General features: G+C 48.3%; 1 protein-coding gene across 1 annotated transcript in view; it reads right to left on the bottom strand.

Annotated features, from left to right (window-relative positions):
• Positions 1–12,058, bottom strand: part of NLRC5 (NLR family, CARD domain containing 5) — a 73,867-nt gene that overhangs the window by 11,323 nt on the left and 50,486 nt on the right. The window contains exons 26-36 of the mRNA XM_006863619.1: positions 11,867–11,950; positions 11,112–11,201; positions 10,710–10,775; positions 9,379–9,462; positions 9,210–9,293; positions 8,069–8,155; positions 6,945–7,025; positions 5,986–6,066; positions 5,605–5,688; positions 2,972–3,052; positions 2,329–2,400 (exon numbers count right to left, since the gene is read on the bottom strand). Of these exons, the coding sequence (XP_006863681.1) occupies positions 2,329–2,400; positions 2,972–3,052; positions 5,605–5,688; positions 5,986–6,066; positions 6,945–7,025; positions 8,069–8,155; positions 9,210–9,293; positions 9,379–9,462; positions 10,710–10,775; positions 11,112–11,201; positions 11,867–11,950 (894 nt within the window). The remainder of the gene's footprint in view (positions 1–2,328; positions 2,401–2,971; positions 3,053–5,604; positions 5,689–5,985; positions 6,067–6,944; positions 7,026–8,068; positions 8,156–9,209; positions 9,294–9,378; positions 9,463–10,709; positions 10,776–11,111; positions 11,202–11,866; positions 11,951–12,058) is intronic.

The raw sequence follows: 12,058 nt of genomic DNA, 5'->3' as shown, positions 1-12,058 counted from the left end.
ACCATCTTCACAATGGGCTTCACTGCCCATTGTTGTAGCCACTGTGTCAGGTATCTTATTGGGGGTCCTGCTCTTTTTTGCTGACCCTCTACATTACCAAGCATGGCCCCTCCTGATAACATGTCCAAAGTACGTGAGATGAAGTCTCACCATCTTCGTTTCTAAGTTTCATATTTCTTTCAAGACAGATTTGTTCATCCTTCTGGCAGTCTACTGTATAGTTAATGTCCTTTGTGGGCACCTTAGTTCACATGCAGCAGTTCTTCAGTCTTCCTTATTCATTGTCCAACTTTTGCATATAGTAAGCTCATTAAATAAGATAATTGAGGCAGCAAGAAATAAGGAGCAGCTCAAGGCCCCTAGGAAATTAGGAGAAAGGGCAACGTCCCCAGGCCATGAATGTGATGGGGTCATGGATTGGCCTGTCGTGTTCTCCAGTGGTACTTGCGGCTCCTGGCCTTGGTGCCGGTGCACAACTTAATGTGTATGGTCGAGCATCAAAAAGTTCTTGGAGAAATGGAATGAAAAGACACTGGACTTTTTCCATGAACTTTTTGAAGCCCCCTTGATTTGTCAAATGTATGGATGAGCCAGTGAAAGACCATCCAAGGGTTCCAACTCCCCCAAATAAAAGCTTCCAGAAGGAAGGGTTGAGCAGAGGTACAGACAGATAGGAGGAGGCTGGAAGAAATCATTACTGGAAGAGAAAGGGGGTCCTTCTGGTCAAAGGTGCCCCTTCTCTCCACTGCCAGACCCTCTCTCCTGGGTAAGCAAAGAGGGACAAGGTGGGAGAATTTCAGTGCTAAGGGGCAAATCCCCAAAAGTTGTACTAATATATTTAAAACTGTATTAAAAACATATGTAGAAAAAAGCAAGGAGAAAAATTCACCCGACTGTTTTGAGAGTTTTCTCAGGAGGTTTTAACACCAGGGATTGCATGGCCTTTGTTACAGATTTCTATAATGATGAAATTCCTTTTAACCAGTGTGTACTTCAGGTCATCAGAAAATCTTAAATGTTAAAAGAGGAAATGACTTGTTAATTTTTTTCCTTCTTACTGCATGCTTGTTCCAACAGGAGGGGTACCTGTCCCATAGGCTGAACCTATTTCTGATAGCTTCAAATTATGGGTGAGAATAAAGGTTGCTGGTTACTAAGGAAACAGTTATAGGCAAATGGCACAGATGGTGGGTGACTGTGGGGTTTCCCTGCCAGTTTGTGTCCCCTTCTTCTGTTGATAAAATCAAACCAGTTCTGATTGAGCCAATTCTGACTCCTGGCGGTTTCATGTGTGTCAGAGTAGGACTGTGCTCCGTAGGACTTTTATTTGGAGGGTAGATCACTAGGCATTGTTTCTGAGTTGCCTCTGGGTGGACTTGACTCTCCAACCTTCTGATTTACAATCGTGTAACTCCTTTTCTGTTAATGTTGTTGTTGGGTTGGTTCCAACTCACAGTGGCCCTGTATTGGGTTTCCAAGGAGCAGCTGGTAGATTTAAACCACCAACCTTGTGGTAAGCAGTTCAGTGCTTATCCTATAGTGCCACACTAGGACTCTTCTGTTAATAGCACCCTGAAATACCATCTCACCAGAGCTAGAGGACTGAGTGAACATGTGACTCAGGTCTGGCCAATGCGAAGATTCTGTTTTCAGAGCCACAATGATTGGCTTAGGGGTGGGCACTTGACCACTAGTCCACTGAGATTCAGTCTAGGGCCTTTTGTTGTAAGTGACAGAGAAAGATGCTCCCTTTCCACTGAAATGGTAGTAAGTTGCTTCTGAGACTGCCTGAGAATGAAGATTGTGGACAGATAGGTAGCTAGCTAGCTAGATAGAGGATAGATAGGTAGAGAGATAAACAGGCAGCCAGATGATAGATAGGTAGGTAGGTAGATAGGTAGGTAGGTAGATAGGTAGGTAGGTAGATAGGTAGGTAGGTAGATAGGTAGGTAGATAGATAGATAGATAGATAGATAGATAGATAGATAGATAGATAGATAGATAGGTAGATAGATAGATAGAGTAGGATCTGACAAACACTGAGCCCCTGGATCTAGCTATTCTTGAAGTCAGTTCCCTTGTAATTTTCCATGACATGAGCCAATAAATTCCTGGCTTGGGTCAGTTTGAACTGGGTATTGTCTTTCCTGTGATCAAACATCTTGTTGGCCATCAGAGCCAGGTAAGTAAGTCAAAAGTCTTGGGAGACCATTCAGCTCACCTGGGTTCATCCAGGGATTTGACAGTTTGTGTTCAGAAGAGGAGAAAGTTCCTAGGCTCCCACTCATTCTCCTACCCCCACCATTAACCACCATCGACATCACTTACTCAAGCCTCTTCAGCCTGCACTTCCCCTCAAGGGTCCTCAGCAGCTCCTTACCACACTGATTGTTAGACAAGCTGGAAGGGACCAAGCACAAGGGTGGGTTAGATGAGCCTCCCAGCCCCTGCAGCTGAGCTGTCTCCTCAGGCTCCTTAGCCCCGCCCACTTCCTAGAAGGCTGGCTCTGATGGAACACACTTCCTGTCCCAAGGGTCAGGCTCTAGGGTCACGGGGCTCTGGGGTCATAGGGCCAGCTCTTGGTTTCTGAAATGAGGGTTGTAGATAAGAAAGTTGGGGACGAGGTTAACATGCATGTAAGCACACACTTATCCTTTAGTCTTCTCAGCACCTCAGCACCCACAGGTGCCCTAGGCAAAGCAAAAGTTATGAGCTCCAAATACAGAAGAGGGGATCAAAGCCCTAAGAAGATTTGTTCCTTGTCTGCAGTCACTCTGTGAGTCAGTGGCAAGGCTGAGACCCAGAATACAGGGCTCAGCCGTTCCCAGGCCCCACCCAGACTTACCGGACTTGAGTGTGAAGAGCATAGGCTAGAGTTCTACAGCCCACCTTAACCAAGAGCAAACTCCCTTTCCATCCCTGCCCAAATGCAGGACCACCCCTCTGCAGGACCCTCAACCCTGTAACTCACTCCAGCTCCTCTAGGTCTTGACAGTAGCTCAGTCCAGATGCCAGGTGGGTGAAACCCTCCACACTCACACAACTGGTCAGCCTGGTGGGGTCAAAGGGCAAAAGGTCAAGCAGGAGCTCTAAATGTTGGCAGCAGAGGGCCAGGACACAGGGCAGGGGTGTGGCTCCTGAGGGTACTGTGCAATGGCCCCTCTTCTCTTCATGAATCTCTCTCACCATGAACTCCTCAGGCTAAGATATAGCCTGGAGTCAGGAACATAGACAAGTTGGATACGATGAAGTTTCAAAAAGTTTCTGGAAAACTCATTCCATTTTCCACAAACTTTTTGAAGTGCCCTTTGCCCCTACACTTCCCTAAACCACTGTCATTCAGGTAGAGCCTTCAGAATTTATGCCATGGTTGGTTATTACAGAATTGTCATTTAGCTTATCATAGAGGCTAAATAAAAAAATTCCAATGAAAATAAAATGTTTTAAAGTGTAGCTAGTTACTGTCATTTGCTGTAAGAGCTACCTGCTTTAAAAGAGAAGTAAAAGTTGGAAAAGTTCCGTTTTGTACCTAATCATACCAATAACTGATTCAGGCAAGAATTATCAATGGATGAATGCATGAGGAGAATCAGGATATTTACATAGTCTCAGCACATCTCCCCACAAGGCTTGTTAATTACAAAGGGAAGCATAGTAACTTCCCAGGAAACCTGGCTGGCATCCTCTGAATCAGGTGATCCCAGGTAACATCACCAGTGGTGGGGCAAATAGGCATCAGGTATCTCATGATACAAGGCACCAAGGAGGACACAACATCACTTCTGTGATGCTCCCATTGCAAATTCAGACTTTGAGTTTCAGCATGAGGAGACATCAGACAAAACCAAGTTGAAGAGCATTCTATAGAATAACTGGTTTATACAGGTCAGGGCCAAGGTCATGCTAGAGAAAGAAAGGCGGAGGAACAGTTCTAGATTGCAGGAGACTAAAGCGACATGGCAACAGAATGCAGAGTGGGATCTGGGACTGATCTAGGACTAGACAACACAATGCAGTAAATAACATCTGAACTAAAGCTTAGATCGGGGTGGAGAAAGTCCAGCCCAAGGGCTGTATGTTGTTGCTGTTAAATGCCATTGAGTTGGTTCTGACCCATAGCGACCCTGTATAGGGTTTCCAAGGAGCAACTGGTGAGCTTGAACCACCAACCTTGCAGTTTAAATGGCTTTGCAGTCTGGCACATTAACCCACAGTGCCATACCAGGACTCCAAGGGCTGTATAACATCTGAGGAATCATTTGGTCTGGTCCTGCCAAGGCAACCGCAGTTCCAGCCATCACATTGTTGCTGTTGTTGTTAAGTGCCATCAAGTTGGTTCTGACCCATAGTGGCCCTGTATAGGGTTTCTGAGGAGCGGCTGGTGAGCTTGAACCACCGATCTTGAGGTTCAAACCAACTTTGCAGTTCAGCACATTAACCAGTAGCACCACACCAGGATTCCTGCCATTACATTGGTGGTGGTGATGGTGTGCTGTGGAGTCGGTTCCAACTCACAGTGACCCTGCATAGGGTTGCAGAGGCTGTAAATTTTTACGGGATCAGAAAACCTCATCTTTCTCCCGTGGAACAGCTGGCAGCTTTAAGCTGCTTACCGTGAGGTTAGCAGCCAGATTCGTAACCACTACGCTACCAGAGCTCCTTTGACCAAATCTAGTAGGCTAATTTTTAAGTTGATAATTTTGTATGGTCAGTAAATGATAAAATTTTGGCAGGAAAAAGGTTCCCCTAGTCCTGGTGTGGCACTGTGAGTTAATGCACCAGACTGCAAAGCCGTTTGAATTGCAAGATTGGTGGGTTCAAGCCCACCAGCTACTCCTAGGAAACCCTGTACAGGGTCACTATGGGTTGGAATCGACTCGACAGCACTTAACAAAAACAACAACAACAAATCCTGGTTTAGCTAATAGTATCAATGTCAAATTTCCTGATTTATAACTATACTAGATTATGGAAGACTAAGGCCTTGTTCTTAGGAAATATACTGAACTGTGAAGGAGTAAGGGGCATGACATATGCAGTTCACTGTCAGATGGTTCTGAAAGAAAGAGGAGAGAGAAAATGGAGTGAGAAGAGAGGAAGAGAAAGCAGGAGGGAGGGAAGAAGAGAGAGAAAAATAAAGTAATTGTGAGAAAACATTGACAAAAGGTGAATTGTTGTTAAGTGCTGTCGAGTCGATTCTGACCCATAGCGACCTTGTATAGGGTTTCCAAGGAGCAGCTGGTGAGCTTGAACCACCAACTTTGCAGTTCAAACAACTTTGCGCTCTGACACATTAGTGCACGGTGCCACACCAAAGGGTGAATTAGGTGAATGGTATATGGACATTCTTCATAGTCTTGTACTTTTTCTATTAGTTTTCAATTATTCAAAAAAAAACAAAAAGTGAAAAAATAAATAAAGGGGTGGGGAAAGAAAAGAAAGAGCTTTGAAAGGGAGCATCTTTCTTGCCATGTGACTCTGTGTTACTAAAGCCTTAACATCTCCAGGACCACCTGTGTCCAGTCGGCAGGGTGGAGACCTAGAATTCCTCTGAGGTGTAGGGGTGGGCGGAGCTGTGAGGGGACATGTGTCCTGTCTGCTTACCGGAATTTCTTCAGCGTTGAGAGGGACATCAGGAAGTTGTGTAGCACCTGGGAGCTGGCATCACAAAGGTGAACCTGGGACAAGCTGAAAAGACCCATGCATAGTTTAGAAGATTGTACGGTCATCACAGGAGGAGCTCCAGAGAGAGGGCAAGACCATCCAGGGGACCACTGAGGAGTAACCAGCAGGCAGGGCTCCCTATGCCTTCTTGGGACTCTTTCCCCAACTGCCCAGGTGCGGTTCTATCCTGCTTAGGGAATGCCCAAATCAAGCACTGCCCCTGCCTCACCTAGCAGGCTCTACCTGTCTCCATCCTGACCAATCAGAGAACTCAGGGCCCGAGACCAGAGCTGGGAGGCCAAGCATACAACCAGTACTGACCTGAGCTGCCGCAATCTGGCACATGTCTTCATCATCTGTCTGAGAAGACTGTGGTAGCTTCCCAGGTCACAGTCACTCAGCCTAGGGACAGACAGTAGGTGGCAGCTCTGAGGACCAGCGACTCAGTCTCTGCTCACATGGAGCATATGATGTGAGGGTAATGAAAAGCCAATCAAATAAAGTCGCAGTAATTGTTATTCAATTATAAGAAATGCCATGGAGGAGGAATCCAGGTTGGGCGACTGATACAGTTGTGCATGTTGTTCACTGAACAAGGGCACCCAGCTGAGGACATGGTCCAGCCATGCTTTGCTTCCCAAAACATAGACCTGTAGGACTGCATCTACCCAAAGGGGGTGACTTATTCTAGTTTCCAAAAATATATGGACTAGCGATGTTGTGAAGTCAAGCATCTCTTAGAGAGGTGACAGGAGGACTGGACTCAGGCTTGGAGTTCTGGGCTCCAGGAAGCCATACTGCGGTGGTGACATTTATGCTGAAACCTGAGCGACATTTATGCTGAAACCTGAGCCAGGTGAAGGATGAGGAAGGGGTTGAGGGCATTCTGAGTAGAGGGTTGCTCTGCCTGCACAAAGACCCTGAGGGCAAAGGGATCAAGGTGCGGACTTTGAGGAGCTGCAGGATAATGTACTGGACTACAAGGTCAGTTTGAACCACAAGGTCAGAGGTTCAAACCTACCAGCCACTCCTCGGAAACCCTATACAGGGTTGCAATGGGTCAAAAGGCACTTAACAACAACAACAAGGAGAAGGGAGGAGTAGAGACTGGGGTTTGGGGTATGAATAGAGAACACGAAGAGGCAGGTTGGGGCTGACCTCACAGGACAGGCAGACACTTATGGCATCAAAGGGTCCTGAGCAGGCATGAGGAATACTGGTCAGAAGCAGTGGGGATTGACTCCAGCCACCCCCCTGGGCTCCCAGGTGCTGGTCCCCACCTGAGGGTTGCGGCCTCTGGGTTCTCCTCCTGACGTGGGAATTCCAGCTGGACACAGAGTTGCTGCTGGGTCTTAGAGATGCTGGGGAGGGAAGGTAGGAGGGGGTACCAGCGTGAGGCCCACAGCAGCTTCTCCTCCAAGGCTGAGCTGGTGAGGGGGCTGCCTGGTCTCCCAACTCAGAGTAACCAGACCCAAACTGGGGTCCCCTCTTCCCCTCTAGGACCCAGCTTCAGAGTGAGAAAGCAGGTACTTCTCTGGGTCACATACACAAAAATGGGGCCTTTTCAACCATTTTAAGTGAATGTGGTACTATAGGATAAGCACTGGACCACAGGATCTGTTTGAACCACAAAGTTGGCAGTTCAAACTCATCAGTCACTCCTCGGAAACATAATACAAGGTCACTATGAGTCGGAATTTAACAACAACATGAATGAGGACCACAATGGAGACCCATTACAGAAATTCCAGGGAAGTTCCAAAATTAACCGAGGGAAGGCTCAGGGGCCCTGAGAGGCTGTATCTGCAATTTGCTTCATGGCCTTTAGTTGAGCATTAAGTTTATAGGGTGAGGGGGTGGTCTTTGGGGAAAGGGATGAGGAAGATTCTGGGTGGTGTCTAGAGTCCTCCCAGACCATTCCTTGGTCACTCCTGGAGGGAAGAGGATAGGAGAGGGTGGGCTGTTTCAGGAAGAGCAGCTCTTCAGAGATCTTCTCAGGCTTTAGCGCATGTGCCCCTCACTCAGCCCCACCTTTCTCTGATCAGAAGGTTAAGGTCGGAAAAGCTCAGAAAGGACTAGGGCCAACAAGTGGCTCTGTTGGGATCTGAAAATAGGTCAATGAGATGCCAAAGCCTTTGTTCTTTGCCACTCCATGTCATTCTGCCACCTCTGATGACAAAGTCACAGCATGGGTGACTGTCACCCAGGGGACACTGCCAGGGCAGACAGCCTGGAGTCCCAGGATATGATAAATTTTGTCAAGAATCTCAGGTTGCTCCTCTCTGCAGCAATGTGGCTGGGCTGTGGCACAAGCATGCCATCTTGGGGACAATGTCTGGCTGAGGGCAGATCCCAAGGTCATGAATAGATGGAGATTCTGAGGATACCTCCTTCCTGGACTCACCTTATTTTGGTGACGTTGCCTGAGGCCTGGGCAATGGCTCTCAGCAGGGCCAGCACCCCGACTGTGCACACCCATGTCTCTTCCACCCTGCCACGAAAGCAGACACAGACAGAGTTTCCCAGGGCGGGCAGCATCTACCCAGCAGGGGCAGGGTAGGGATGGGACAGGGACAGGGACAGGGGAGCAAAGACAAGTGTCAAGAAGGACCTTCAGGCTTTTAGTTTTTTGCTAATTTTTAAAAGTATAGCATTACTAAACAAGGCATAGACAAAAAAAAGAAAAATTAGCATCATCCTCAGTCCAACAATGAGTATTGCAACAATCCAAAGAGAAAATACAAATTTTGAAAATGATCCTTTTAGACTTAAGAAAAGGTTCACATGGTTTTACATTACAAAGAGAAATAAGCAATAATTTATACAAAGCATGGAGTCCTGGTGTGGTACCGGAGGATTAAGCACAGTTTGAATCTGAAAGTCAGCAGTTCAAACACACCAGTCGCTCCTTGAAAACTCTGTACAAGGTCCCTGTGCGTCGGAATCGACTCCCTTGTGCTTAACAACAACAACTCATTTTCTTAGGTATTTTAGTGGAGGTTATTTAGAAAATCTTATATTTTTAGTGATTCATGTTGAAATATTTAGGGGTTAAATAGCATGTCTAGAACTCACTTCAAAAGACATCTGCCAAAAACATGAAGCAAATACTGAAAAGTATTTGCTGTTGTTAAGTTCTGTCAAGTCGGTTCCAACTCATAGCAATGCTGTATAGTGTTTCCAAGCTTGAAATGCCAACCTTGTGGTTCAAACCGACCTGACAGTCCAGCGCATTAACCCACAGGACCACACTGGAACTGCTTTTCTGAACGTAGTATTTTTCTGAGTGTTTGAAAAAGTATCACAATCAACAAACAAACATGCTATTTTTGCCTTCAGTTGAGTATCCTTTGAAGTTTTTTATCTTAAATCCCGAAGCACAAGCCTTACCCCAGGGAAGGCTTCTCTGCATCTTGGAGAGGTTCTGGGACAGAAGGGTAGGTCTGCTCTAGGTCCGGGTGACAGGAAATGACCAGGGCTGTGACCCCCCCATTCATACTACACTCACACACATCCCCAGGCAGGGAGGAGGAGGAAGATGGTACCTGAGACGGAGTAGCCCTGCTGGCCGCCTCACTTGGCTCAGGAGGACGGTTAGTTTTACCAGGTCCACGTCACATCGGGTCAGCCTGGGGAAAGAGTTCAGTTAGTGGTTGCCTCTAACAAGATGCCCCACCCCTCGGCTGTCCCCACAGACTGGACTTGGCCACTCACCTGAGATCCGTCAGTTGGGGAGCCTGGCTAAGGCCAGCGGCCAGTCTGGGCATGTGCTCTGGCCTGAAGCTGCACTCACTCAGTCTGAGGGCAAGAAGGCAAGGGTCAAGCTGAGGCTATAGCCTCCTCCAAGTCCCCCAAGGCCTATAGGGGACACCCTCACTAAGTGCAAAGGCCAGGACCAGCATCTAAGAAGAAGAGGTAGATTCGCTTTCCTGTCCTAGGAGCTTCCCGTCTCTTTGGGGGGACCCCAACCCCCAGGTAATGTGGGGAGTAAGCTACTCACTGGCCTGTTGTGGGGCACAGAGAGAGGAGTGGGACGCGCATGCCTTACATGTCTCACAGATGGAGGAGACACTGACTAACCCAAGGTCACATGACTGGTAAGAAGTAAAGGTGAAATTGGGATTCAATCAGACACCAAATCCTTAATCACTGCCCAACTCTGGCCAGCATGGGAGTATTTGAGGCTGCCTTGAGAGGGAGGGAAGGCCAAGGGGCTCAACTATGGCCCTGGTCTCTAGGTGCCCCCAGACTACTGACTTATCCAGCTGAAAAGAAGGCCCAGCAGGATGCCACAGGGGTGTCCACTGTGATGGGGCAGGGGGCTACTGACACTTTCAGGAGGAGCTGACATTTGAGCTGGATCTTAAGGGACTGGAAAAGGAAGACAGTCCCACAGGTAGGGGAGTTTGGTAGGTATGGAATGTTCTTGGAATAACAGCTGGTCCAAGTCTCTTGTGGAGTCACTGAAAGGCTTGGAGCAGTGGAACGACATAATCAGACGAGTGAGCCGTGAATGGACCTGAAGATGCCTGGTCAGACACAGATCAGTTACGAGGAACTATAGAGGAAGTGACCCCAGGAAGTTAGGCTGAGACAGGGGAGGCGAGTCCAGGGATTCCAGGGAGAGGTGGTGAGGGTGTTGGTAATAATGGATCCATCACTCAAATGAACCAGGACTGTTCCAAGCATCATTTGATCCCAAAGAGATAGGGCCTCTTATTACCCCTATGTGACAAATGAGGAGCTGAGACACAGAGATGTTAAGTAACTTGTCCAAAGTCATGTAACTGGTAAGTGGTAGGTAGATGTCCCCCAGGTGGTTCCAGAATCTGTGCTCTTAAACTCCAACACTGCGAAGCCTGAGATTTCTAGTTAGGACATGGCTACGAGGCACAAGGACAGTAGGAAAACCTCTGGCTGGGATGTGGGGACTTGGGGGACAGATGAGCCCAGGAAACATATAGAAAGGGGGAGTGGGTGGGACAAAGAAGCAGGCAGGGAGACCCCTCTCCCCATTCTCTACCCTCAGCCCAGACCAGGGTTACCTCAGTGTCTTCCCAGTCTCCTCCTGCCTGGAGAAGTGAATCCAAAAGTTCTGTTCAGACCCCAAGCTGCAGAGAGAGATGAAAGCCAGTGTCCTAAGACCCAGGGACCAATGGGGCCCAGAGAGGAAAGAGGAGCTGGCCCACAGGAACAAAAGAACAGGAAGAAAAGGCCCATGCCGACCAGAGGAGAACCCCAAACTCATTCCAGGAGCATGCTTAAATCTGGCCTGCCCCACCCATGGCCTCCGGATATCAGGGAGTCATGGAAATTATGGCCCCACATTCAGTGAATCTACCCTGAGGCTGGGAGAGTGGCCAGGGCGCCCCTATCACATAGACAGGGCTGTCCAGTGTGTGAGTCTTGCTCCCCCACTACACACAAGAGCAATAACATCTCCTTACTTCACAGAGGCCTCCTGGGCACCTGGGCAGGAGGGGAGGGTCTCCACCAGGTGCAGAGCACTCTCCAGAGAGACGCTGTTGTGACTCAGACTAGAAGAGACAAGATGTTCAGCTCTGGGGGGTGCATGCAGGACTGGATAGAGTCCAGCCCAATCCCCCCTTGCTTCCAGCTGTCAGATCTGACAGGCCTGAGAGTCCAAGTCTATGCTGCAGATGGAGACACTGAAGACCAGAGAGTGGCTTTGTAGGGCCCTATCCCCATGGGCAGCATGGCACCAGATACTGGGGTGTGGTTGGGGGCAGGGTATTGAGGGACCAGCTGGTAGCTTCACCCTCATGTGGGTCAGAGACCCCCAGAGTTTAAACCTCAGTTGCCTAGCAACTGAGATTGTATCCTTGCTCTGGTGAGAGTGTGGATGACTTCTAGGGACCTTATTTACTATAGGGACACATATCCAAATGCCGTGTCTCATAATTCAGGTCAGAGAAACTTCAGGAGTGGGATGGACCAGGATCTGAGGCAGATGAAATCCCAAGGATGAGGAATTTTCCATACCCTGTCTCAGGGCTGAGCTTCACTGGGAGAGGTTACATGCAGGGGAAGGTCCTACTGGGACAAAATCAGAAACACCCTTTCCCCACCCATGTCCTTGTCCTCTGGAGTTCTCTAGGGATACTCTCAAAAGAGGCCTGCTAATGCTATTGGCCCAGGGGAGTTTTCTTCCTTGCTGTCTTCAAGATTATTCCGCACTTACTCAAGTGAACCGGAGATGGGCACCTGAGACAGACATTCCAGGAGGCTCCTGAGCCCATCATCACCCAGTGCGTTTGCTGAGAGGCTGCAAGAGGTAAGAAGAAGCTGGTTGGTGATCAGACATGCTTCTTCACTCTCTGCTTCCTCCTTTCTGGTACCAGCTCCACTGTTCTACCATCACTGCCACCACCCA

Source organism: Chrysochloris asiatica, unplaced genomic scaffold (assembly GCF_000296735.1).
Source record: "Chrysochloris asiatica unplaced genomic scaffold, ChrAsi1.0 scaffold00055, whole genome shotgun sequence".
Lineage (NCBI taxonomy): Eukaryota > Metazoa > Chordata > Mammalia > Afrosoricida > Chrysochloridae > Chrysochloris > Chrysochloris asiatica.
The sequence above is the reverse complement of the archived record's forward strand: the minus strand, read 5'-3'. Positions and strand labels throughout refer to the sequence as shown.